At 36.9% G+C, this 23,092-nt stretch overlaps 2 protein-coding genes and 1 long non-coding RNA gene across 5 annotated transcripts; 2 read left to right on the forward strand and 1 right to left on the reverse strand.

Annotated features, from left to right (window-relative positions):
• The first annotated feature begins 655 nt into the window (after window positions 1-655).
• LOC113346270 (UDP-glycosyltransferase TURAN-like) lies at window positions 656-6,269 on the forward strand. Of its 3 annotated transcripts, none has more exons than XM_026589820.1 (17): window positions 656-791; window positions 872-981; window positions 2,604-2,637; window positions 3,382-3,440; window positions 3,536-3,673; window positions 3,774-3,922; window positions 3,995-4,084; window positions 4,195-4,261; window positions 4,345-4,408; window positions 4,487-4,601; window positions 4,717-4,883; window positions 5,012-5,122; window positions 5,223-5,284; window positions 5,418-5,470; window positions 5,613-5,688; window positions 5,904-6,032; window positions 6,168-6,269. In XM_026589820.1, exons 2-17 carry the CDS (start codon window positions 889-891, stop codon window positions 6,189-6,191), a joined length of 1,431 nt encoding a protein of 476 aa, XP_026445605.1. In that variant the 5' UTR covers window positions 656-791; window positions 872-888; the 3' UTR covers window positions 6,192-6,269. The 3 variants fall into 3 exon arrangements, 2 of the variants coding, with proteins under 2 accessions (XP_026445605.1, XP_026445606.1); XM_026589821.1 differs by having other exon boundaries at window positions 3,385-3,440; XR_003358461.1 differs by lacking the exon at window positions 6,168-6,269 and having other exon boundaries at window positions 5,618-5,688; window positions 5,904-5,974.
• Window positions 6,270-7,714: 1,445 nt separating this feature from the next.
• Window positions 7,715-8,887, forward strand: LOC113346401 (protein FAR1-RELATED SEQUENCE 5-like). The gene has a single exon (XM_026589933.1). It carries the CDS (start codon window positions 7,715-7,717, stop codon window positions 8,885-8,887), a length of 1,173 nt encoding a protein of 390 aa, XP_026445718.1.
• Window positions 8,888-11,289: 2,402 nt separating this feature from the next.
• Window positions 11,290-13,173, reverse strand: LOC113346518. Its single transcript, XR_003358539.1, has 3 exons — window positions 13,004-13,173; window positions 12,289-12,869; window positions 11,290-11,799 (listed from the first exon to the last, which is right to left on the reverse strand). It is a non-coding gene; the product is annotated as an uncharacterized LOC113346518 (long non-coding RNA).
• Between the last annotated feature and the right edge of the window lie 9,919 nt (window positions 13,174-23,092).

Genomic DNA, 23,092 nt, shown 5'->3' on the forward strand with positions numbered 1-23,092 from the left:
GTTTTTTGATAAAGTTCCCTTACTTTTCATATTATATTAAAAAAGTGCCCCCGTTTTTTAGAAATTTGTTAAAGTATCCCGTTTTATCAAAAGGCAAATTCCATTCAGTTAAGTGCTAGGTGGCAGTTATCTTTCCAATTAAAAGTCCTATTTTCCCCTGAACTACATCTCCTTGGTGGGGAGGGTAAATGATCCGACAATCCTGAAAACGGTGTAACGATCCTGAACCGGGCTCGACGAACCTGAAAGCGTTGTTACGATCCTGAACCGGGCTCGAGGAACCTAAAAAAATGTTGTAGAAGATCGTTTTCTTCCAACCAAAAACCCCCAAACACTTCAAATGGTGAACCCTTTTTGGGAAATGATGTAATGAACCTGAAAGCGGTGTAACGATCCTGAACCGGACTCGACGAACCTGAAAAATGATGTATAAAATCAATGTGGCGATAATAAAAAGGCAAATATATAAAGTAAATTAGTCTTAACTAACAGTAGATGAAAAAACTATCGTGAGGGTACTTTAACTAAAAAAAAACGGAGACATTTTTTTAGTGGGTATCCAAAAAGCGGGGTACTTTATCAAAATTCTCACAAAATAATGACGGGCCAAAGGGCTATCCTGGCTATAGCCTTCAGGTCCCGCGCGGCCATGCCAGTATCACCACCAACATCCTTGGCTCCTATAGATCAAGAAACTCTTTTTAATCAACACTTAATCGTTTACCGAACCAAAAATCCCAAACTCTAACATCTTATTCAAGCCCTACCTATTGTCGCCCTCGTAATATCAGGTAATTGCTTCTCTACTATCTCTGTTCTGAAAATTGAGATTGTTTTTATCATTCGATGTTAATGATGGTTTACAAATTAGGGCAAAAAGTAGAGAAAATGGGAAAAAGAGGTAGAGCAGCTGTTGTGGTTCTTGGTGATCTTGGTCGTAGTCCTCGAATGCAGTATCATGCACTCTCACTTGCCCGTCAGGTAAATTTTCTTTTAAAATTTCATTTCTCAATTGGTATATAAACAGACCTCAAAACACTCATTGCAAGAACCAGATATCACAATTAGTTCCCGTTACCATCAAGGTTATACATACCTAATGCTAGGAACAGGTAAATAGTATGGCACACATTACACAACCCTGAGACAAGTTAATTCATGAGAGGTTCTTCCTGTTCAGTTTTTTCCGATTATCATTTTTTGTTTTTTTGTTTTGAAATGATGAACTAAGTAAAGTAATCGCAACCTTAGAGCATCTATAGTGAGCATGCTAAAGTGGCATACCTAGAAATTTAGGTGCGGCAATGGTAATATATATAGTAGACAGAAATTAAAAAAACGCATGGAGTTTGAACCATATAAAGTAGGTGGTGTATGAACCCTGTGAATTAGCTATGCTTTGGTATGTGTGCGATACTGATGTATTAACACCAATTGCTCACATGGTCTCACTTCTAAGTAAACAAATGCTAATGCTTGCAGCTAGGTGGTCGCTTAATTTTGGTGGGGGTTTTCAAAAAACACCTACTATCTGGTGGGGATTCAAATCCTGCTTGGTACTTAGTTAGAGCTTACTAGCATATCAATTCTTAGGAAGAGAAATCTATATTCGCATGGTTTTTATCTACAAGTCGTCATTTAGCAGTATCAGCGTCCTAAAATCCTCATAAAAAGGCTGTGGTCCCACTCTAGGGAATCTCTGGTTGTATGGCAGAAAGAATATCTACAATTCTTAACAGTCTCTTTAAAACTATTCTCAACCTCGAAAAAGTGAAGCCAAGCTTTTGACCTAAGAAATGCTTGCAGAAACCTTAAGCAATTTCGCTTGCTGTAGCAGAGCTATCTGGGCTGAACTTGGTTTAGTTTCTGACGTTTGGCTGTACCATAACAATACCTCTATATTGCATATCGCCAGAGTTGGTTTTCTTGGGAAGTTTAGTTATATGATTATATCCCAAGAAATATTTAAGAACACCTGTATGAGAAAGAAATTTAGAAATTTAGAGAGTGGGGATATAGCATGGTAAGCCTTGCTAGTTTCTGCTGGCATACAACTGAGGAGTGATTAGAATGAACAATTATTTTTCACAATCTACATTTTGGTGAAAACATCGCTTTGCTTTCAATCAAGTTCAACTAATGTTTTAGTTGATAAATCTAGCTCTTCGATTTCAACCAGCCGTTGACCCAAATAGTGTTAAATATGAAATCATCTAGGGGGTTCAAGATCTAGAGATTTTATATATATTGACGCCTGTTGTATGAATTTGAGTCTAAGGAACTTAGTTTTGTTTAGGTTTTAGGTATATAAAAGAAAATCATAGATGCCTACTTGTTGAATGGTAAAATTATCCGGCTGGAATATTTCTGACCTGATCAAGTCAAAGCTCTCATACATTCTGACTTGGAAGTCTGTTCCGTAGGCGATAGGCCTCAATTTCTTTACAAAAATTTGTGGTTTTGCTAGTTTCAGTTTCTGTACAGTTTTTCTGATGTTGGTTGTTTCAATTCTTTCACCGTTTTCCTTTTTTCTCTCTTCTTTTTCTGTTGTTTGTTGAGCCGAAGTGATTTTGATTGAGAATCATCCATATTTGAGCTTGCAGGCTTCTCTAGAAGTGGACGTTGTTGCATATGGAGGTACTTGTTCCTAGCAAAGTTGCCTAAAAATATTGCCTGTCACTTACTTCTTTCTAAGATTTCGTTCTCTTTTCATAACTATGCATATTTTGTCGCTCGACTGCTTTTGAGAGTTATGTGTCTTTCTCTTACTGTTGATTAGATGAATCAATTGAACTTCTTCCCCACTTCCGTGATTAAATGGTTTAATTTTTAACCGAGTTTGTGACTTATTGCACTGGCCGTTGATACTGTTGTTAAGATTCCAAGAATATATCATAGTTACTTTTGACTGCGTTGTCTAAATCAATTTTGAACTTAATATTCATATTCAAGTTCAACTGCTCTGTCTAGATTCATTATCTTTCAGGTTTTTCTTATTGACTTATATACATGAAACTTTAGGCATATGCAGATGTAAGTCTGAACTGGAAATGATTTCTCTCGATCTCTACAGTTTCTCTAATCTTAGAAGTAAAGAATAAGGAATTTAGTCTTGTTCACAATTATATCTGCATGCAACTTTAAGTCTCCACTTATTACATACCCTGTAGTTTTACATCGTTTTCCGTTAATTGTCTAAGTCATTCAGTGAGGCATTTGTTTGGTACATTCCCTCTCTTTCCTACTGCATTAGTTTCTTTAACTATTTTCAGTTCCTTGATTATTGGGGTGAAGCTCCACTATAACATGTCAAATCATACTTCGGTTGTCCCATTCCATTTGTTGAATTAGGTATTTGTCTTATATGTAAACTCATTTCAGCAGGTTCAGATCCGCATCCTGCTATTCTCGAGGATCGATCTATTCATGTTCATACTATGGTATTGATCTAAGCTGATCTTTATTCTTCCAGTCTAAATTTTTCTATTCCAGTCTGAGCTGATCTTTTTCATTCATTCATTTGTTTCTCTAATAGACACAGCTTCCAGTCCCCCAGGGTTTGCCTAAGATACTTCGTTCAGTGATTCTCTTGTGCAAGGCATTGACTCAGTTTATCACGCTTCTATGGTTTCTCTGCTACAAAATTCCGGCACCTGATGTTTTCATAGTGCAGGTGGTATACATATTCCGAGAATCACATGTCAGCTAATGTATCTAGTCACCTGCTTATTCCAAATTGTGTAACTGATCTTATGCTTGTTGGGCTTTCACAGAACCCACCTTCAGTTCCAACTTTAGTAGCTGTGAAATGGGCTAGTTGGCTGAGGCATTCGGCAATTATTGTCGATTGGCATAATTTTGGATATACTCTGCTGGCGTTGTCTATGGGAAGAAGTAGTCCTTTTGTGAAAATATATCGCTGGTAATTACAGCCTTATTGTAATTTACTTTCTTGGTCTTGCATTCAGTGTGTGAGCTTTTCAGCATTTTTCAGGATTGAAAAACACTATGGTAAGATGGCTGACGGTTCTTTATGTGTTACTAAGGCAATGCAACATGAACTGGCTCAGAACTGGGAGATCAAGTAAGTTATTCAGCTAAAAGGATCTCTCTCCCCTGTGTTACATTTACAAAGTGATACAAGATTTTTTTGTATAATGAATAATTTGTTTCTTTGTGTTTTGATATGATTAGAGCAACGGTGTTGTATGATCAGCCCCCGGAGTTTTTTCATCCTGCCTCACTTGAAGAAAAGCATAAGGTTAACCAAGTGTTTATTACTGTCTTCTTATTGGTAATGTGATTTCTGCAAAACTACGAATAAGAGGGCGGTTTGTTTTGTAGTTATTTTGCAGGTTAAATAAAGATATAACTCATCCTCATGGTTTTCGTGATTTTGTTAGTGCTGGTAATGTCTGATCACAATGTTTTTATAAGTTTAATTTTTACTTGAGATACACTTATGGACCACACTCGGCTCTCGCAGGACATGTGAAAATGGATAGCAACGCTGTAAATGAAAATCTCTTTACCCATCAGATTGGTAGCGACATTGTCTTGAAGCCAGACAGGCCAGTCCTTGTTGTTAGCAGTACAAGCTGGTAAGCTATGTTATGGGGGTCTTTGTGTTCTTGGTAACATGACGGTTACTAAATTTTGGTTTCCAATCTGAGAGGAGTTCCCTTGAGTATTACAGGAACTAATGCTTCTTTTCAGGACCGCAGATGAAGATTTTGGCATGCTTCTGGAAGCCGCTTTAATGTATGATAGGCGTGTTGCTGCAATCATGAATAAGGATGATTCAAATGAGGAAGATATTGTTTTCGAGGGCTCTCACAGTGGAAAAAGTAGCATGTATCCGAAGTTGTTGTTCATTATTACTGGTAATATCCTCTCTCTCTCTCTCTCTCTTGTTTCTTTTCTTTTTCTCCCTTCATGATGTCGATTGAACCCTGTGGGGTTTACCTTTTGGCCAGTGGCCTTATCTGTTGTTAGTCTTGTGACTTTATAGGTAAGGGACCTGAAAGAGAAAAATATGAGGAGCAAATAAAAAGGTTGCGGTTAAAACGTGTTGCTTTTCGTACAATGTGGCTAGCTGCTGAGGATTATCCATTACTTCTTGGTAAACCTTCTACTTGCCATTATTGGTTATTATTTCTGGACTCGGTGCACTTAGGCGACATGTGCTACCTGCTAATATCTAAATATTCTTTATTTTATAGGATCAGCAGATTTAGGTGTTTGCCTGCATACTTCTTCATCTGGGTTGGACCTTCCAATGAAGGTAGTACTTTGAGGTCCTTGAAGAATCTGAAATAGAATCAGACCTAGAAATCCTGAAAACTTTAATTCAATGCATCTCTCAATAGTAATGTACTTATTATATAGCTCATGTCATTGACAATTTCTGGGTTCAGGTTGTGGATATGTTTGGATGTGGACTTCCTGTATGTGCTGTTTCCTTTTCATGGTAAGCTTTCTTATATCTTTCTGAGTTCTAGGTAGCGTTGTATGAGATGCAGCCAGTGATGGATCACTATCTTATTAGTTTAAATGTGTGGCCATTTTACTCACTTTGTGATGTCATTTCTGTTGACTTGATTGTTTCAAAGCATAGAAGAGCTTGTAAAGGTTGGGGAAAATGGTCTTCTGTTTTCATCATCTTCTGAGCTTGCTGATGAACTCTTGGTAAGTTTAGTAGCTCCTAGTCTTTATTCTCTAGTTCTCAGCGAATATCCAACCTGTAGTAGGTTTTCTTTTTCTTTTGTACGTTTTCCTGCAACCATAGTTATCATTAATCGATACTATGTGATCTGTGCAGTATTAGAAATTGAGCTTCTCAAGTGTTCATAGAAAATCAAAGCAATACTCACATTCTTTGCATGTTGCTAAACTTTCCACAGATGTTTTTTAAGGGCTTCCCTGATGGATGTGATGCTATGAAGTCATTGAGGAACGGTGTTTTGGTACGAGGGTCTTCTGCTAGGTGGGCCAACGAGTGGGAAGAGCATGCGAAGCCACTTTTATCTGAAGTAAGTTACTAGTTGCTATTCACATCTCGACAGAAAGTTGTGTTTGTCTTTATTAAACCGTGCTATTTAGAGTTCCTCCTGATTATTTATTTTTTGAAGCATCCTTCTGATGTTCTTGTTTTTGTTTTTCTTCAGGTTATTTTGATGAGCCACAAGTGAACTTTATTTTGATCATTACTTTTAACTTGAAATTTGAAATAGATATCAAATGGCTAAAAGAGCATGGCACCTTTTTAATAATGGTTTTGGGACCAGGCATTTCATAGGCTCGGTGGGTCTCAGTGTACTTTGCCATTCAAAACAATACACATTTTCCCCTTTTTTTTTTTTTTTTTTTTTTTTTTTTTTTTTTTACGGGGGAAGGAAAATGTTGACAGAGTAGTCTATTGCATTTCAAAGCCCACCACTTCAACAGTCCAACTTGACCTAGTCCATGCGTCTGGTCAAGAGAGGTAACAGCCAATGGCATTTCAAACTTAAACTTGACATATATATAGTCAAGGGATTAGTCGAATGTTATATTTAATTAGGGGTGTAAATTCGAGCAGGACAAGCGGCCCGACACAAAAACAAAGACAGGACGGGCAGGTCAGGCTTACTATTTGCGAGCCCGTAAAAAAATTCAGGCCGGGTAAAAATAGATAATTTGCTACTCAAAGTCCGTCCAAAGCCTGCTTTTTATACGGGCAGGTCAGATCGGGCTGGACATGCCACTATTTTGAAAATATTATTTTGTTAAAAAAGTTTAAATTTTCAAATGGATGGTGTTAAATATGAATAATTCTATTGAACCCACTAATTTAACCCACCGTCAAACCCACCGCATACGTGACAAGACTTTTTCTCTTTTTATCTTTTTCTCTTTTTCTCTTTCTTGTTGACGTGGTTGTAAATTTCGTTTTTATTTTGGTTTTTAACTTTGGTAAAACACCAAAATCAGATCTTAAAAAATCTCTAGTAGGCGCCAAAGAACAAAATCTAAAGAAGAACTTGAAGAAGAATACGAACTACCATTAAAGAAGAACGGAAATATCACTAGGTAATCTATATGCAAACCCTTTGTATCTTGAAATTACTTTTCGATTTGCAGCTTGGTTCCTTAGACGTAGAGAATCCAGTTGGGGATTAGAACCTCCATAAGATTTTCTATCTATCCTTAGAAACATAATTATTCTAGTATATATATGATTTGTTTAGAATATTTATACACACCGGGATATTACATAAAATTCATTTACCTATCTCATTAATTAGGGCATCACAAATCACATCAACGTGATTCTGTACAACTCTAGTCTAATTATTTCGGATTCAATTTTCATGTAGCTAAGGCCTCCGTATACAAGCAGTAATCTTGCATCTAATGATATAGATATGATTAGTTGTCTCATGTCTACATATTTTTTTCGGTTTCCAACTGCTGGAAGCTTGTAACCGCTGCCACTCATACCATGGAAGATGTTTGAGTAGGAACAGTTGCTTTCGTTGTTCTTGTTTCTTATTTGAGATAAACTTCTTATTTAATTTAAACCTAATGAACTTATGTTTCACTTGTTAATCACACATCTTAATATACCTGATTTGGTTAGGTTACTTTTTACTCTTTTGCTTGAGAATATCTGAGCATCATTTTGTTCATAAATGTAACCCAATTGTATGCATGTGTTGTTTTATATGCATCCATGGGTGAATCTCAATCGGCTAGTGAGGAATTTGAACAACATAATAGTGCAGTGAATGATGACAATGACCAAGGTGATCAGATTGTCTTGCCAAAACTTGGTATGAAATTTAACAATGCTGATGACTTATTTGAGTTCTACATTAGTTATGCATTCAAGACAGGATTTTCTTGTAAGAAACGAACATGCAAGAGGGATCATCATGGAGCATTAAACTTTGTAACTTATTCTTGTACGAAAGAAGGGAAGAATCATTCAGTGTCGGACTCTCCGTTAAATCTTCCTCCAACACAAAGAACTAACTGCAAAGCAAAAATTTCAGCGAGATTATGTGAAGATGAAAAATGGATGATAAGCGTTATTGCTCTTGAACATAACCATTTAAATAGTCCATCGAAATCTCGATATTTAAGAGGCCACAAAAGGATCAACACAACTACAAAGAAGAAAGTTTTGGTGAACGTCAAAGCAGGAATCAGGATGAATAAGATCTATGGTGCATTAGCGGTTGAAGGTGGTGGATACGAAAGCCTCTTTTATGATGAAAAAACACTGAGAAATATGGTTGCGAGAGAAAAAAAATTAGAACTTGGCGAAGGAGATGCTACAACACTTCTGAATCACTTTACAAACATGCAAAATAGGGATCCAAATTTCTTTTACAGAATGGACATTGACGAAACAGGCTGTTTGAAGAATGTGTTTTGGGCTGATAATAGATGTAGAGAATCCTACAAAGAATTTGGTGAAGTTGTCACGTTTGACACAACATACTTGACAAACAAGTATGAAATGCCTTTTGCTCCATTTGTCGGGGTTAATCATCATGGGCAGTCAATTTTATTTGGTTGTGGCTTGCTTTCTAATGAGGAAAAAGAAACTTTTGCTTGGTTATTCAGATCATGGCTCGATTGTATGAATGGAATCGCTCCACAAGGTATAATTACAGACCAATGTAGCTCGATGAAATGGGCAGTTGAGAGAGTTTTCAAGGATACCAAACATCGTTGGTGTTTATGGCACATCATGAAAAAAATACCTGAAAAGTTAAGGAGGTATGAAAATTACTTAAGGATTAAATGTAGGATGAAAAAAGCTGTTTATGATACACAATGTCCAGCTGAATTTGAACAACATTGGAGTGACATGTTGCAAAAGTATGAGAGCTTGTAACAAAATAAATGGTTGAATAAATTATATAAGGAGAAACACCGATGGGTGCCTTGTTTTGTCAAGACCACCTTTTGGGCTGGGATGTCGACTACACAACGATCTGAAAGTATGAATGCATTTTTTGACGGGTATGTTCATTCAAGAACGTCTTTGAAGCAATTTGTTGAAAATTTTGATAATGCACTGAGATACAAAATCGAAAAGGAGCTTAAGGCAGATGCTAGATCATTTTCAACAATCATTCCAACCTCAATTTCGTATAAAATGGAGAAAGAAATTCAAAAAGTATACACTCATGCGAAGTTTAAAGAGTTTCGTAATCAATTGATACAGAAAATGTATTGCGAGATAATTGGTACTCAATATGAAATAAAAGATGGAGTCATGGTTCAAAGATATGACATACAAGAAGAAATTTACTGTCAAAAACCATGAGAGGATGAAGAAGAAGTTGATGATGATGATGATGATGAATTGGTTGCATCAAACGAAAATATTACTTCACTTGATATGGAAAATAATGCACCAACTGAAGAATCTGAATCCGAATCTGAACCGAACTTGATCCCGATATTGACTGGTCGACGAAAAAGGTTATATTTAAGGTACGGTTTCAAAAAAATGAATGCAAATTCGAGTGTAGTTGTCATAGATTTGAATTTCTAGGAATACTTTGCACGCATGCGATATGTGTGTTACTTCGTAATGATGTTTTACTAATCCCAGAAAATTACATACTAAGAAGATGGAGAAAATATGTGAGGTTGTTACACACAAAGGTGCCAATAAATTCTGATAGTTGGCATTTGACTCTAGCAGAGAAACATTACAAGGAGTTATGTGATAATTTTTTGGAACTTGCAGATGTAGTTTCAAAGAATGGTGATAAGTGGAGTAATATAAAGAAATGGATACTGAACAATTGGTAGAAACACCGGAAAAGGGATCTGGTATCGAAGCAGAAATAAACAACTCTGATCAAGGGAATGAAGCTATAAAAATAAGTAATCCTCCTCAAGCAAGTGAAAAAGGTAGGCCTTGTACTAACCGTTTGAAGCCTAAGCAATACAAAAGAAAAGTGACAAAAGAAAACGTCAACGTAAGTTACTTATCCTTTCTTATTCTATTTATGTTTCAGTATCCTGAACGTGTCCAATTTATTAGTCTGATGTTATTGAACTTTGATGTGCATTTGTTAGACCAATGAACAAATATCGAGTCAACAAAGCCCGGTAAGTAATATTCAGCTATCGAAGAAAAGAAAAACGAGTAGTAAGAAGACAAAGATCACTGTAAGTTTTTGATTCATTTTGACTATTTATGCTTTAATCTCGTGAAAGTATTCAATCTGTTTGTCTTAAGTTATTTTACCATTTGATGTTTATTTTTTAGACCACTAAAGAAATCTCGAATCAACAAAACATAGAGGGTGCATTTCAGTCATTGGGCGGAGTTGAAATCAGTAATCTTCATAGGGGAGAGTACAACCAGTTACTGGTAAGCCTTAAAAGATTTCTTTGCTTGAAACCTACTGAAAAGTATTTAGTTGGCTGAATTGATGGTTTAAAACCGTACAATTCCTGGCGGTAAATGTTTGTGCCATAATAGCTTGTCAGAATACCTAAAACGTGACTTTGGTAAGAGCTGGTGAATAGCTAATATGACTATGTTTACTTCCTGGCAATAATTTGTATGGCCTTTTGTTGAGTTGGTACAGTTGCATACCTATTGTTTCCCCCTACTTATGTTCCGTTGGTTTAATTTGGTGAAGCCTGACATATTCTTATTTTTTTCTTTATGTTTACAACACTTAGCTGAACTCCAAAGAGTAGGAAACATAGGAAATGCCACGATGCAGTTCCCGACACCACAAATTTTATCTTATGGAAACATTAGCAGTGCATATGGAACACCTTATGTTCATTATGGGAATGCTGCACCTGCACCAGGAGGACTCTCTGGACAGTTTGAAAGTGTATCGACTGCATTTGGAGTACCTCAACCATGGAGAAGTCCATATTTTGAGAGTTCCGCACCAACGTACCAGAGTACCAGCTTACAAGAAGGCAATGGAGGATTTATCCGAAGGCAACATTAGTTCTATTTGGAAGTTCTATTTTTAACAATTTTATGAATCATATTTTGAATAAAGATGGTCACAGTGTGACCCTGAATGCATTAGTTTATTTGTATTTGGGTTTTATCAGTCTCAACAAGGTACATTTTCTTCCTTTTTTCAGAAGCATAAGGTACTTTTAGGTTCTGCCTTCAGTGGTTATGTTAAAACAATAATGGAAAGTTAGAAGAAAATTCTTAAACATAACATTTCATACATACGAAGTCTTACAACAGTGGGTCTTTGTAGTTAACATTGTCAAAAAAATGCTAACTTCCATGCAACATACAATCAAGACCTTTCAGCTCTATAGCTTGGAAGAAGTTTTTCACCAGCCAGCATTGCAAATAATATTTCAAAAGAGGTGGTATTCACCTAAAGGAGTAGCACAAAAGAGCACCCTGAAATACTTCTTCGCCAGTGGATGATTGCACAGCCGATGATAAACCCCAGTTCACACCATCCTACTCCAAAAACATACATCTCCACTTCCTGTAACATCAACCGCTGCCTGCACTGCTCAGCCTAGAATCACATCTTCACAACCAGCACCAGCTATATAGACCATTCTCCACTTCCGCTTGCAATCATCTCAGCCATTCTGCCATTCATTTCCAACCAAGAAACCCCACATACAGAACTACTTCAACCATCTTCCACTCATTCAAATCAGCCATCTTAGGTATCTCAACTTCATCGACTGCTCGAACCCATTTCCTATCTTTCTTCTTCACTGACGTTTGCAGATTTACCAGCTCCGTGTTTTCGCTGACTGCACCATGGTCGTGGACGAACTCTAAGGCCGTGTTTGGGAGCTTTGACTACATAAAGCTTAGCTAGGGAATTTTTTTCTCTAACTTGAGCAGGATTATCTCAAGATGTATTAATAAAGATGACGTTTGTTTTTCCGTTAGATCCATCACGGGTTTATCATGTATTATGTTTGTCTCTCCACATTTTAAATATGTATTTTTATAAAATAATTATGTATTATGGATAAAATTGTCGGAGAAAAAAATAAAAACATAACAATAAAGTTAAAAAAAATTGAAAATATTTTGATTAATTAAAATAACTACCTTTATAACCGTCTAACCCATGCAAGGATATTGGTATCCTGGCTATTTTGGAGAATAGCATAACCTTGCTTTTTTAGCTTCCTAAAATCAAGGAAGATTTAGTTGTTCATATCCTAAACTAGAATTAGAACAAGACAAACATAATTTAAATGTATTTTCTTGATAACCCAACCTAGGATAGGGATTTCCAAGGGACCAAACACGACCTAACGTCTGTATACATTTTATAACAATTTATTTCAATAGAACCAATCACTGCCAATAATCAATTTCACCACTGCCTCAAATTATCAACTATCATAGGCATCACCTCGTTGCTGTCGAGACTGACCACAGTGAACACCAATTTCATTTGTATTTTCTTCACAGCACCATCATCGACAACAGCTCAACCCCATACAAACTCCTCTTCTTTCATGTATACACAGCGTCATATACAGCGCCATTTCTTCATCACTGGTTGCAGAACCCTTGAAGTCTCCATTAGCACCTGAAACACTGCCCATACAGCCATCACAATCACCACCATTTCTTTAATCTAGTCACCGAGTAAACAAGCTAACGGACCCATTGATTAGTCTTCATGGTCTCACAACTAAATTGTTTTGTTATGGCCAATAACAAGGAATCCAATTTCATGGTACTACTGTAGTTGTTTCTCACATAAAAGAAACCATTTCACTTACTGTATTAAATAAATAGGAACTAATACAAGGTGCAATTGTCTAAGATAAAACCTCTCCATTTCCTTCTCCGATTCCTGTAGCTCATTCCAATTTTCAAAACCCTGAACAAAATAATCTTCCATCAAATTCAATGGTAAGTCAATTAAAGAATAGTACATTCACGGGATTCAATTTTAAAATTTAATATTAAACTCTTGAATTTCGATGCAGCACTCATCTGTTTAAGACTAAATACCTTGGTTTCATGGATCTGATGATTGAAATTTTGAATGATAAATGGAAGATTTTTTTTTTGAACTTCTTTTTAACCATGAAATTGGATGAAACGAACAACGGGAGAAATTCTGGCTTCTGGTTTCTTCCATCTATTGAATCAAAAACCGAGCACAGTATAATTGAGAAGTATAGAAAATGGGAAGCCTACGCCATTCAGATTTGTTTCTCCTCTGGTGTTCGTGGTACAGAGGGAGTAACTATCCGAACACGTCAACAAGAAAGAGAAAATAAAGAAAAATGAAAAAATCTTGCCACGTATGCGGTGAGTTTGACGGTGGGTTAGTTTAGTGGGTTCAATAGAATTATTGGTTAAATATATTTATTTATAATACAATATCCTTTTCTTTCTAACATTGCATATCATAAGTGATAATATTATTTTATATTTAAATTACAATGACAAATTTTTTATTTTATCCTATAATAAATAATTAATTAGAGTACAATAAACTTTCTAAATAAGAAAATTTATTACCATTAATGTTTTGAAAAAGGTTAATTATAAATAAAAACAACTATATATTTTATTTTTCTAGATACACGATTAACAATTATAAAATGGTAACTTTTAAGTCTTTTTAAGAGGATATTAAATGATTGATGGCATAAAGAAAGCTTTCAGACAGGGCACCAGGCCGGGTATCAGAATTGCAAAGCCCGAGCCCACCCAATAAGTTAATCCAGGACAGGCCAGGCTGCCCACGACAGGCCATAACAGGCTTTGGGCTACTTCGGGTACAAGCAGACTCAGGCGGGTACAGACATGCCGAGTATTTTCGGGTATTATTTACACCCATATATTTAATGGGTTGCGGGCACTAGTGCATGGGAATCAAAAAAGAAAAAGAAAAAAGAAGCAACATGCCATATTGCAAGGGAGATTATGAGCTACAGGGGATTGTGGAAATTGAATTATCGTCCTTACTTTTGATGAGTTTTACAAATATCCGTATCACACAAAAATTCTATCCCTCTCGTTGTACAAGTCCATCAGGGGCACAATAACAAATTATTAACTTCCTAATATACCCCTTGTGTCTTATCTTTTTTTTTTATGAAACATATTATTGGGGCATCACACTCCATTAGAGGGGCTTCACTTGGATACCTGGTGACCAAAAATCTGGTTAAGGGATACTTCTGATTCAATAGCAATTTGTCCAAATTACCCTTCAATTAAAATTAAAACAAAAACAGAATAAAAACCTAATTTAATCTTCACACTTTCAACCTTTTGGCTCCTACGCTTCTTCTTCTCCTCTTTCTCTTCTTCTTCACAGTAAAATTTCACATCAATTCATTTCATCGTTTTCGATTAATCGATGATCCGAAATTGAACCTCGTAGGATTGAAATCTGTATGAAAAATGAGGAAGAAACAAACTGATTGCAGTGATGGTAATCAAAATCTCAATCAACCCCCTGACCAACAACTTCATCCTCAACACCCACCGATTGAAGAAACTGATTTTTCGGATTTTCAAACTCCTCAACAACAACCCATGGTGTATGTAAGGTATTAATCGACAAACCCATCTATTCTTACTCGTTTTGTGCTTAAAACATGTCAGATTGAATCAAATCGAAGCAAAATTAGGGTTTCTGTTTTATTTTTGAAGGTGTTACGCCTAGGTTCGCCAAGCGTAAGTCTAGTGTTTGAAGAACTTACGCCTAGGTTTAGAGGAATTCAAACCGTAAAATTTGAATTGCATGTCGTATAACGTCTAGGTTTAGTTGATCTCCAACCGTAATTCCAGTTTTACGTCTAGGTTTAGTTACTGAATTTTCCTTTCGTCAACCTAGACGTAATTTCAATTTTATGTTTTGTTTGAAACCTGGGCGTAACTCTTCCTGGATGTTTTGAAGAAATTTCAACTTTGGGTTTACGTCTAGGTTCTTGTACCACATTTTCCAGACGTAATTTAGAACGTCTAGGTTCTCTATATGTCGAACCTAGACGTAATTCATCCTGAACATCATTTTTTTTTTATAGATTGACTTGTGTTACTAATCCATCAATACTGATTGTATAAGTGGAATTTCTTGTAATTTGCAGGAATCGTGATAGAGCAAAGCCTAAAAAGAATAGAGGAAATAATTTAACACCAAAAGATACTCCTACACCTCGCCATGAAATTCATTGTGGGGTCGATTATAGAGGTCTCCCCAAGGATGCTAAGAAGAAGAAGGATATGATTCAAGGAAGTAGCTCAACATGTACTGAAATTGAAGATAATGTTTTCCAAGATCTAGAAATTGAAGGGGAACGATTTCAACTACCGGTGATATCGGGAGGTACACTTGTGATTAGGGATCCACCAAATCAACAACAACAAGAAGAAATTGTTGTTCAAGGCAAAGGGAAACAAGTTGTTTTTGCTTCACCTGAAGCTACACCTAAACCTCAAGTGAAGGAAAAGAAGCCGAGGAAGAAACTTTCACCAAAAGGCAAGCATATTCCTAAAGGCGATGATTTGTTTCCTTCGAAGAAGAATGGTAGACTTTGGGATGAGGCACCCCATCAATCTACGGTCTTATTTGGTTATCCATATTCATGGGCTGCTAAGGTTTTCCAAAGCAAGGTAATAATCTCAAAATTTTACTTATTTTGCATGATTTTGTTCAACTTGATATTATTTGGTATAATTTAGAAAGTTAACAATTTTGTTGTTTATACATTCTTTGCAAGATCATGAAGTTGCGATAAAGAAATTGAAACATAAAAGGGTGGTTATTGGCCGTTAGAGGAAGAATGTAAAGCGGTTCATGATCTTGTAGCGGATACAGGGCTAGGTAATGGAATTCTCAACCATCAGCATGAGTTTGATTCTACTGTTGCCACTGTCTTTAGAGAGCGATATTGGCTAGAAACCGATAATTTTCATATCCATTCGGTGAGATGAAAATAACGCCGGATGATACGAAGCAAATCTTGGACTTAGACATTGAGGGAAAATATGTTTATGAAGGTTTTGACAATAATATGAGTTGGGAAGACCTTTATGTCCTTGTCAAAGACACACTTGGATGGGAGAGAGCTGAGACGGAGTAACAGTTTAAGTGGGCTGGTGGAGATAAACTTTTCACCACCCTTCACGAACGTTTAGTCATCCTCATCATCGCTCATCAGTGCAAATGAGACATTACTCCTCGACATTTGTAGTTCCTTACAAAATTCAAAACTTTCCTCGAATCTATTACACTAAGAGTTGGACCATTCGTTACAATCGAATAATGGAGGTAATGGGCATCCTTCACTTATTTGGAGTCCGATTAAATGGTTTCTGTGCACGTAACCAACCACCACTCTTCTTGTTTTATCCGATTCTTCGTCAAATGATATCCTTGTCGGTGCAAATGTGAAACTCAATGCATTTGAGATATAATGGACAACGCAATTGATTGCATTGGCGAGTAGTTGGCCGTTTATTGGCATGGACATCCAATACTCACTTGTCAAACATTTATTGCCGAGTAACCGCTTTTCCCATGCGACAAACCTTTCGTTTAACACCGTCTCAGACTCGTCTTTTTCAAATCTCATCATTGGTATGTAATAATCTCGGTGCCCACGTAGTTCAATTAAACATTTTTGCCTTACATAGTCAACTTCTTCACAACCCCAATCTTTCGTGTCTTCAAAGGATCCAATTTGATCCACGAAGACGTGGTAACCACAATTCCAATCTCCATCTACTTCATCTGTGGCCTTAATATAGTCACGAACAAAGTCGGAGAAAAAAAGAAGGTAATTTTCATAGATGATATAAGAATTCTGGGAATATCGACCCTCCTCATCTCTAGGGGGTGGTTTGTAAGTTGCGTTTGGAATACGAATCGTTCCCTTCCTTTCACTTGACGGAAATATTCCAACCATTGGACTTTTTCCTATATAATTGTTTAACACCGCCAAGTCTTTTTCTTGTGCTTCTTTGGGAGGGAACTTCGCAACCTTTTCCTTTAACTTCCCCATCTTTTGTTCCGCATGATTTGGAACCTTTTCCTTTAACTTCCCCATCTTTTGTTTCGCATGCTTAGGAACCTTTTCCTTCAACTTCTCCAATTTTTTTTCCGCATTCTTTGGAACTCTTTCCTTTAACTCCCCCATCTTTTGCTCCGCATTCTTTGGAACCTTTTTCTTTAACAACTTCGCTTTTTGCTAGTTGTTTGGAACGAAGACCGGACCTTTTCCTTTAAAATCAACCTTGCTTTTTCTTGAGTGGGAGGCTCAATTTCTTGTACATTTCGATGACCTGGTTCTCCTTTTTCCATTTGACATCTTCATTGTTTGTTTCTACCTTGAACATCCTCTTCCTCCATTTCATCCTCTGCTTCATAGGCTTTTTGCAACAACTCAAAACCCGAAGGATCTCTTTTCTTTGATTTTTCCAATAATTCCCTTGACGATTTTCTTCCCACACTCCTCTTTTTTTGGTAGAAGGCCTCCCCTGTCTCTTCTTCTTAGGTGGTTCTTTCATATCGTACCTAGTTTGTGGGAATACGAATTTACACAAGTTACTCAACCATATTTGTCTTTTCCCCCCGTGTTAATGTATCATATTTCACGGCTAGCACTTTTCAAATGTCGGTATCTCCAAACGTTCCTCCAAAATCTTGGTCAACTATTATTTCATCGAACATTAGTTGTTGCCAAAAGGTATCGGCATCTTGTAGCGGAATAAATCTTTCTTTGTAATTGGCTATGACATGCCGATATGGGAGGCACAAACTTTTAATATTAGGACAAACACACTCTCCTCCATCAAAGTTACCCAACTCAAATTGTATCACATCTTTCATGATCATATCAATTGCACGATGCGACACTCTAAAATATATATCCTCAAGCCAAGGATTTTCTTTCCATTGTTTGTGTCTACTAGATCGTCTTTTTTCAAAATACTCCATAACTCTATCGAGATCACGGAGGAAATAGTTGTGCATTGCTTGGAATACCGTAACAAATCCACCATCACCACTATGAAGCTTCTTCTTCAACCGGTTGTGATACGATTCCACCGTACTTGTAGCTTGGTTGTCGAAGTGTCTATATTGGTCCGTGAATGCGGATACAAACTTTTCTTTGTGCGGATCCAACCAATTGTCCACCAAATACTTCGCCATACTTGGATAACTTCTCAAACTATCCAATAATATACGTGATCTTTCTTCATAATCTTCCACGGTGAGAGAGTGTTCCATGGCATCCCAGTCATCTTGGAAACTAGCCCATCTTAGTTCCGCCAACTTGTCATCCTTATTGAATTTTTCTTTTGCTTGTTCTTGTTGATCTACCGGTAGTGTCTTTATTTTCGCCATTTCACTTTTCTTTGTTGGACGAATTATGGTTTTAGATTTAGTTTCAATGCTATTCCATAGGTGGAATGTGCAAAGAAGGTGATGAGCATCCGGGAAAATCCTCGCTATTGCATTCAATAATGCTTGTTCCTTGTCGGTGACAATGACTTTTTGAGTATATCCTTCCACGTAGAATAAATTGACTTGTTCTAGTGCCCACACATAACTCTCTTCAAGCTCATTTTCCAAGAAGCAAAAAGCGACACTAAACGGAGAGTTGGTGGAAGTTTGTCCAACAATGTTCAATACCGGCATCTCATACTTGTTGGTCTTGTACGTGCAATTCATTAAAAGTACTTGATTGGAGCACCACGCCAACCGTATAAACTCGGGATGAGCCAATATGAGATTCTTTATTTGGCGATCATCATCTTCATTATGAAAAACCGAGTAATTATACTTCTCTCCCAAATGCCTTAATTTTTGAATTTGATTCTTATTTTCCCATTGCTCATATTTCAATTCTGTTTTGGCGTTATAGATGGTTGCCAAAGTAGAAACATTCGATGGGTTTAGGAGCTTTATATGACTGAGTATATCAATGGGTTTCATACAGTTTTCGGTCATGGAACTTACAATCAATTTTTCTTCATCATTTAGCCGCGCCACATAAGGATGGATTAGCAAGGTCTTCGGTATTAGGTGGTTATGACGACCGCAAACAACTTTTTCCAAATAACAAAAATCATCTTCATTATTCTTGTTGTGCTTGAATTGAAGCTTGAACGGGCAATTAGTCTTCTTGGTGAAAGTATTATTCTTCCTCTTCGTCTTTCCTTTAGATTCGGTACCCTTTTTTACATGACTTTTGCTAGTTCCACTACACTCGCAAACCATTTGAAAGTGGCGATCATTGGTTGATCCATTATAAACTATAACACACATAATTAACCTGTCATGTTCTCTAGCCCATATCTTTGCATCTTTTTTATCTTTCCATGTCTACATGTTCCAAAAACTCAAAGTTAGTAAAAAAAACAAAAACATAGTGAATGAGCAACATATCTTTCCATTAGTTTCAAAAAAGAAAAAAACACTTACCAAGTCATTCAAATAGTGATGGGATGAGTCTTCAGTTAGAATTTCGTTTGCATTAGGTTTAGAATGCATTGGGATAGGTGGAAGCACGATCTATGAACCAAAATATCACAACATTAGTCAAAAAAAGAAGAAAAACCAAAATTACGTCCAGGTTAGAAGTTACACGGACCCAGACGTTTAAGGCATAGGAAAAGTTGGTTGGAAAAGTCAACCTCTAACCCAGACGTTTTCAGTTACGGATGGAAACGAAGAAAATCTAACCTAGACGTTTTCTTTTATGTTTCGAAATCCAAAACCCTAACCTAGACGTAAAACAAGTAATAAATACCCACGCAAAAACTATTTACGGCTGGGTTTTGGATGCCAAATCCAACCTAGACGTAATTCAAGTTTTGTCCTATTGGAAACCAGTTACGTTTGGATTTCTTCAAAACCTAGACGTAAACAAAACTTACGGTTGGCAACGAATCTCAACCCTCTTCCAAACCCAGACGTAAAACTGAATTACGGTTGGAAACGAAGCCCAACCTAACCGTAATTTGCCATGAAAGTCTAAAAATCTCAAACTTTTTACGTGCTTAAGCTAGTTTTGAGCGAAATTGAACCCATGGGAGATAGTTTAGAGGTGTACCTGTTGATTTTCAACCATTGGTTCTTCACTTTGTTGATTTATTTCTTCAATTAGTGGAGATTCATCATCACTTTGTGTTAAACCCTCTCTACCATCTAACAAATCATCAATCTCTTGGTATCCAACATGAGGAATGTAAAACTTGTTTTCTCTATCATACAAAGATTCACCCACCTCGAATTGGTAACTTGTTTCATCCATTTTTGTTGAATGAATCAAAAAATCTAGGTTTTGACAAAAATCTCCAATTTTTTTCCTTTTCCTTTTCTCTCTAGTTTTTTCCCCACAAAGACAGAATTCACAAATATATAACAAAATTCATCTTCTTAATTTGATTAGATAATAATTAAATTAAATTAAAATTAATTAAATAAGGATTGTTTGGTCATTACAAAATTATTTGAGACAAGGGGTTTTTGGTATTACTTATGAGTGACACATTTTTTTATTATTAGGTGACGCCCCTCTAAAGGAATGTGACGTCCCAATAACAACTTTCCTTTTTATGTCTCAAAACTTCGTTCTTTCTTCTCCTATTTCTCTTTCAACAACTACCAACACCTCTGCAACTACCACCACCAGCTCCGCCGCCCGCCGCCACCACCACCACGTCCATCACTATTAGCAACAAATCTATTAATATGTCTGTGTTATTTTTTACCACCTCTGTAATTGACTCGCTATTCCAATTGAAACCTACTATCAACAAAAAATTCTTGTTTGAGAGACCTTCTTCTTCTGTCCATTAATTTCTAAAATCAGATTCAAACATATGCATTGAACTTGTTCGAATTATTGAAGATCAAGAAGAAACGATGATGTCAGTGGTGGTTTCTGTGGTGGCGACGGTGGTGGAGCAGGTATATATTTGAATATATTTTTACTTCATTTTTGATATCTGTTACATATATAGTTAGAACAGGGTTTTGGTGATAATATCTTCCACACTTCACCTATGGAGATTAATGTCTTATTTATATATGAGATTGTTACAGAGATAGAGATTTAAAGACGGTAAAATAGCTAACTAGAATTGAACGAGATACACGCAGTCACTGCTTATGGTTAGCTAGTCTTGAGGATGACTGAGCTGAACACATACTCTAGGCTGACTGAGTTAGTTGCTTAACACCTCCCCTCAAGTTGTACGTGAGCTGAAGAATGTGCAACTTGGCTCGTAAAAGATGAAATCTTGGCGCAGAAAGGCCCTTGGTAAAAATGTCTGCCAGCTGATCCCTTGAGCTGATGAATCGAACCAGCAACTGTTTCATAGCGACTCTTTCACGAACAAAATGGTAATCAATCTCTATATGTTTTGTACGGGCATGGAAAAATGGATTGGCTGCAAGGTAAGTTGCACCTAGGTTATCACACCAAAGCAAGGGTGGTGCAATGGTGATGCCTAGTTCTTGAAGAAAAGATTGAATCCAGAGAAGTTATGATGTTGCAATCGCCATACCACGATACTCAGCCTCAGTACTATACTTGGAGACTGTTTTCTTCTTTCTAGCACTCCATGAAATAAGATTGCCTCCAAAGAAAATACAATAACCACTCGTTGAATGACGATCATCCAGACTGCCAGCCCAATCAGCATCAGAATACGCATGTAAGGAGAAATCACATGAGGCACTAAGATGAAGCCCATAGTCTATGGTAGTTTTCAGATATCTGATAATCCGTTTGACAAGTTACCGGTGCTCAATATAAGGATCATGCATATACTGACACACTTTATTGATAGCAATAGATATGTCAGGTCTAGTAAGATGTAAGTACTGCAGCGCACCTACAACGCTACGATAGAGAGAAGGATCCTTGAATCTCTCACTGCCTCCTTTTTGAATTTTCTCATTTGCAGCTAGAGGTGTAGACACAGGTTTCACACCATCCATTTTTGTTCGTTTCAAAAGATCAGTAACATACTTTCTTTGAGTAAGAACCAGCGCAGTGTCACTCTTGATGACTTCTACACCCAAAAAGAAAGATAAATCTCCCATATCCTTCAGAGCAAACTCTGAACCAAGAGACTCGATTAATTGCTGAATCTTTGAGGCATTAGATCCCATGACAATAATGTCATCCACATAAATGAGAACATATGTCACATAATCAGGAGTTTTCAGAATAAACAAAGAACTATCTGATATAGAACCTGTGAAGCCAAGCTTAACCAGATAGCCACTCAACCTAGAAAACCAAGCACGTGGGGCTTGTTTGAGGCCATATAAAGATTTATGCAGCTTACAGACATGATTTGTATAGTTTGGATCAACATACCCAGCAGGCTGCTTCATGTAGACCTCTTCCTCCAAGTTTCCATGCAGGAACGCATTTTCAACATCCAATTGCTTCAAAGGCCAACAGTGCATCACAACAATAGATAATACAAGACGTATAGTACAAGGTTTTATAACGGGGCTGAATGTCTCACCATAATCAATTCCAGCTTGTTGGTTGAACCCTTTGGCTACCAGAGGTGCTATATGCTGACTTATGCTTCCATCAGGATTTTGTTTAACACGAAAGACCCACTTTGAACCTACAACATTCATTCCTTCTTGAAAAGGCACCAATGAGTAAGTATCATTTCGAATTAGTGCATTAATCTGAACATCCATTGCCTTTCTCCACTGAGGAAGCTTGCAGGCTATAGAGTAGCAAGTTGGCTCCATGAAATCCTCTTCCATAAGAGGATGCTTTGTGGCAGTCAGACAAAGCTTCTGAATGGGCTTTGTAATGCCAGACTTATCTCTTGTCATCATAGGGTGGACCACAACAGCCGGTTCATTAGGAACCCTAGTTGAATCAGCACTTGTGTTAGATAACACAAAATCAGATGTAGAAACAGGTTCCAAGTCATTCAATATCGGTGCAGGAGTGCTATTTATATCAGAAGAATATGAAGCATAAGATGCAGCTGGTGATGGAGCATGAACCTCTTGTGAAAATTGAGCATTATCTTGATGTACTGAAGACACACTTTGTTTAAAAGGATGAGAAAGTAAAACACCAGTGC

The sequence above is a fragment of the Papaver somniferum genome, unplaced genomic scaffold (genome assembly GCF_003573695.1).
Source record: "Papaver somniferum cultivar HN1 unplaced genomic scaffold, ASM357369v1 unplaced-scaffold_99, whole genome shotgun sequence".
In the NCBI taxonomy this organism is placed as follows: domain Eukaryota; kingdom Viridiplantae; phylum Streptophyta; class Magnoliopsida; order Ranunculales; family Papaveraceae; genus Papaver; species Papaver somniferum.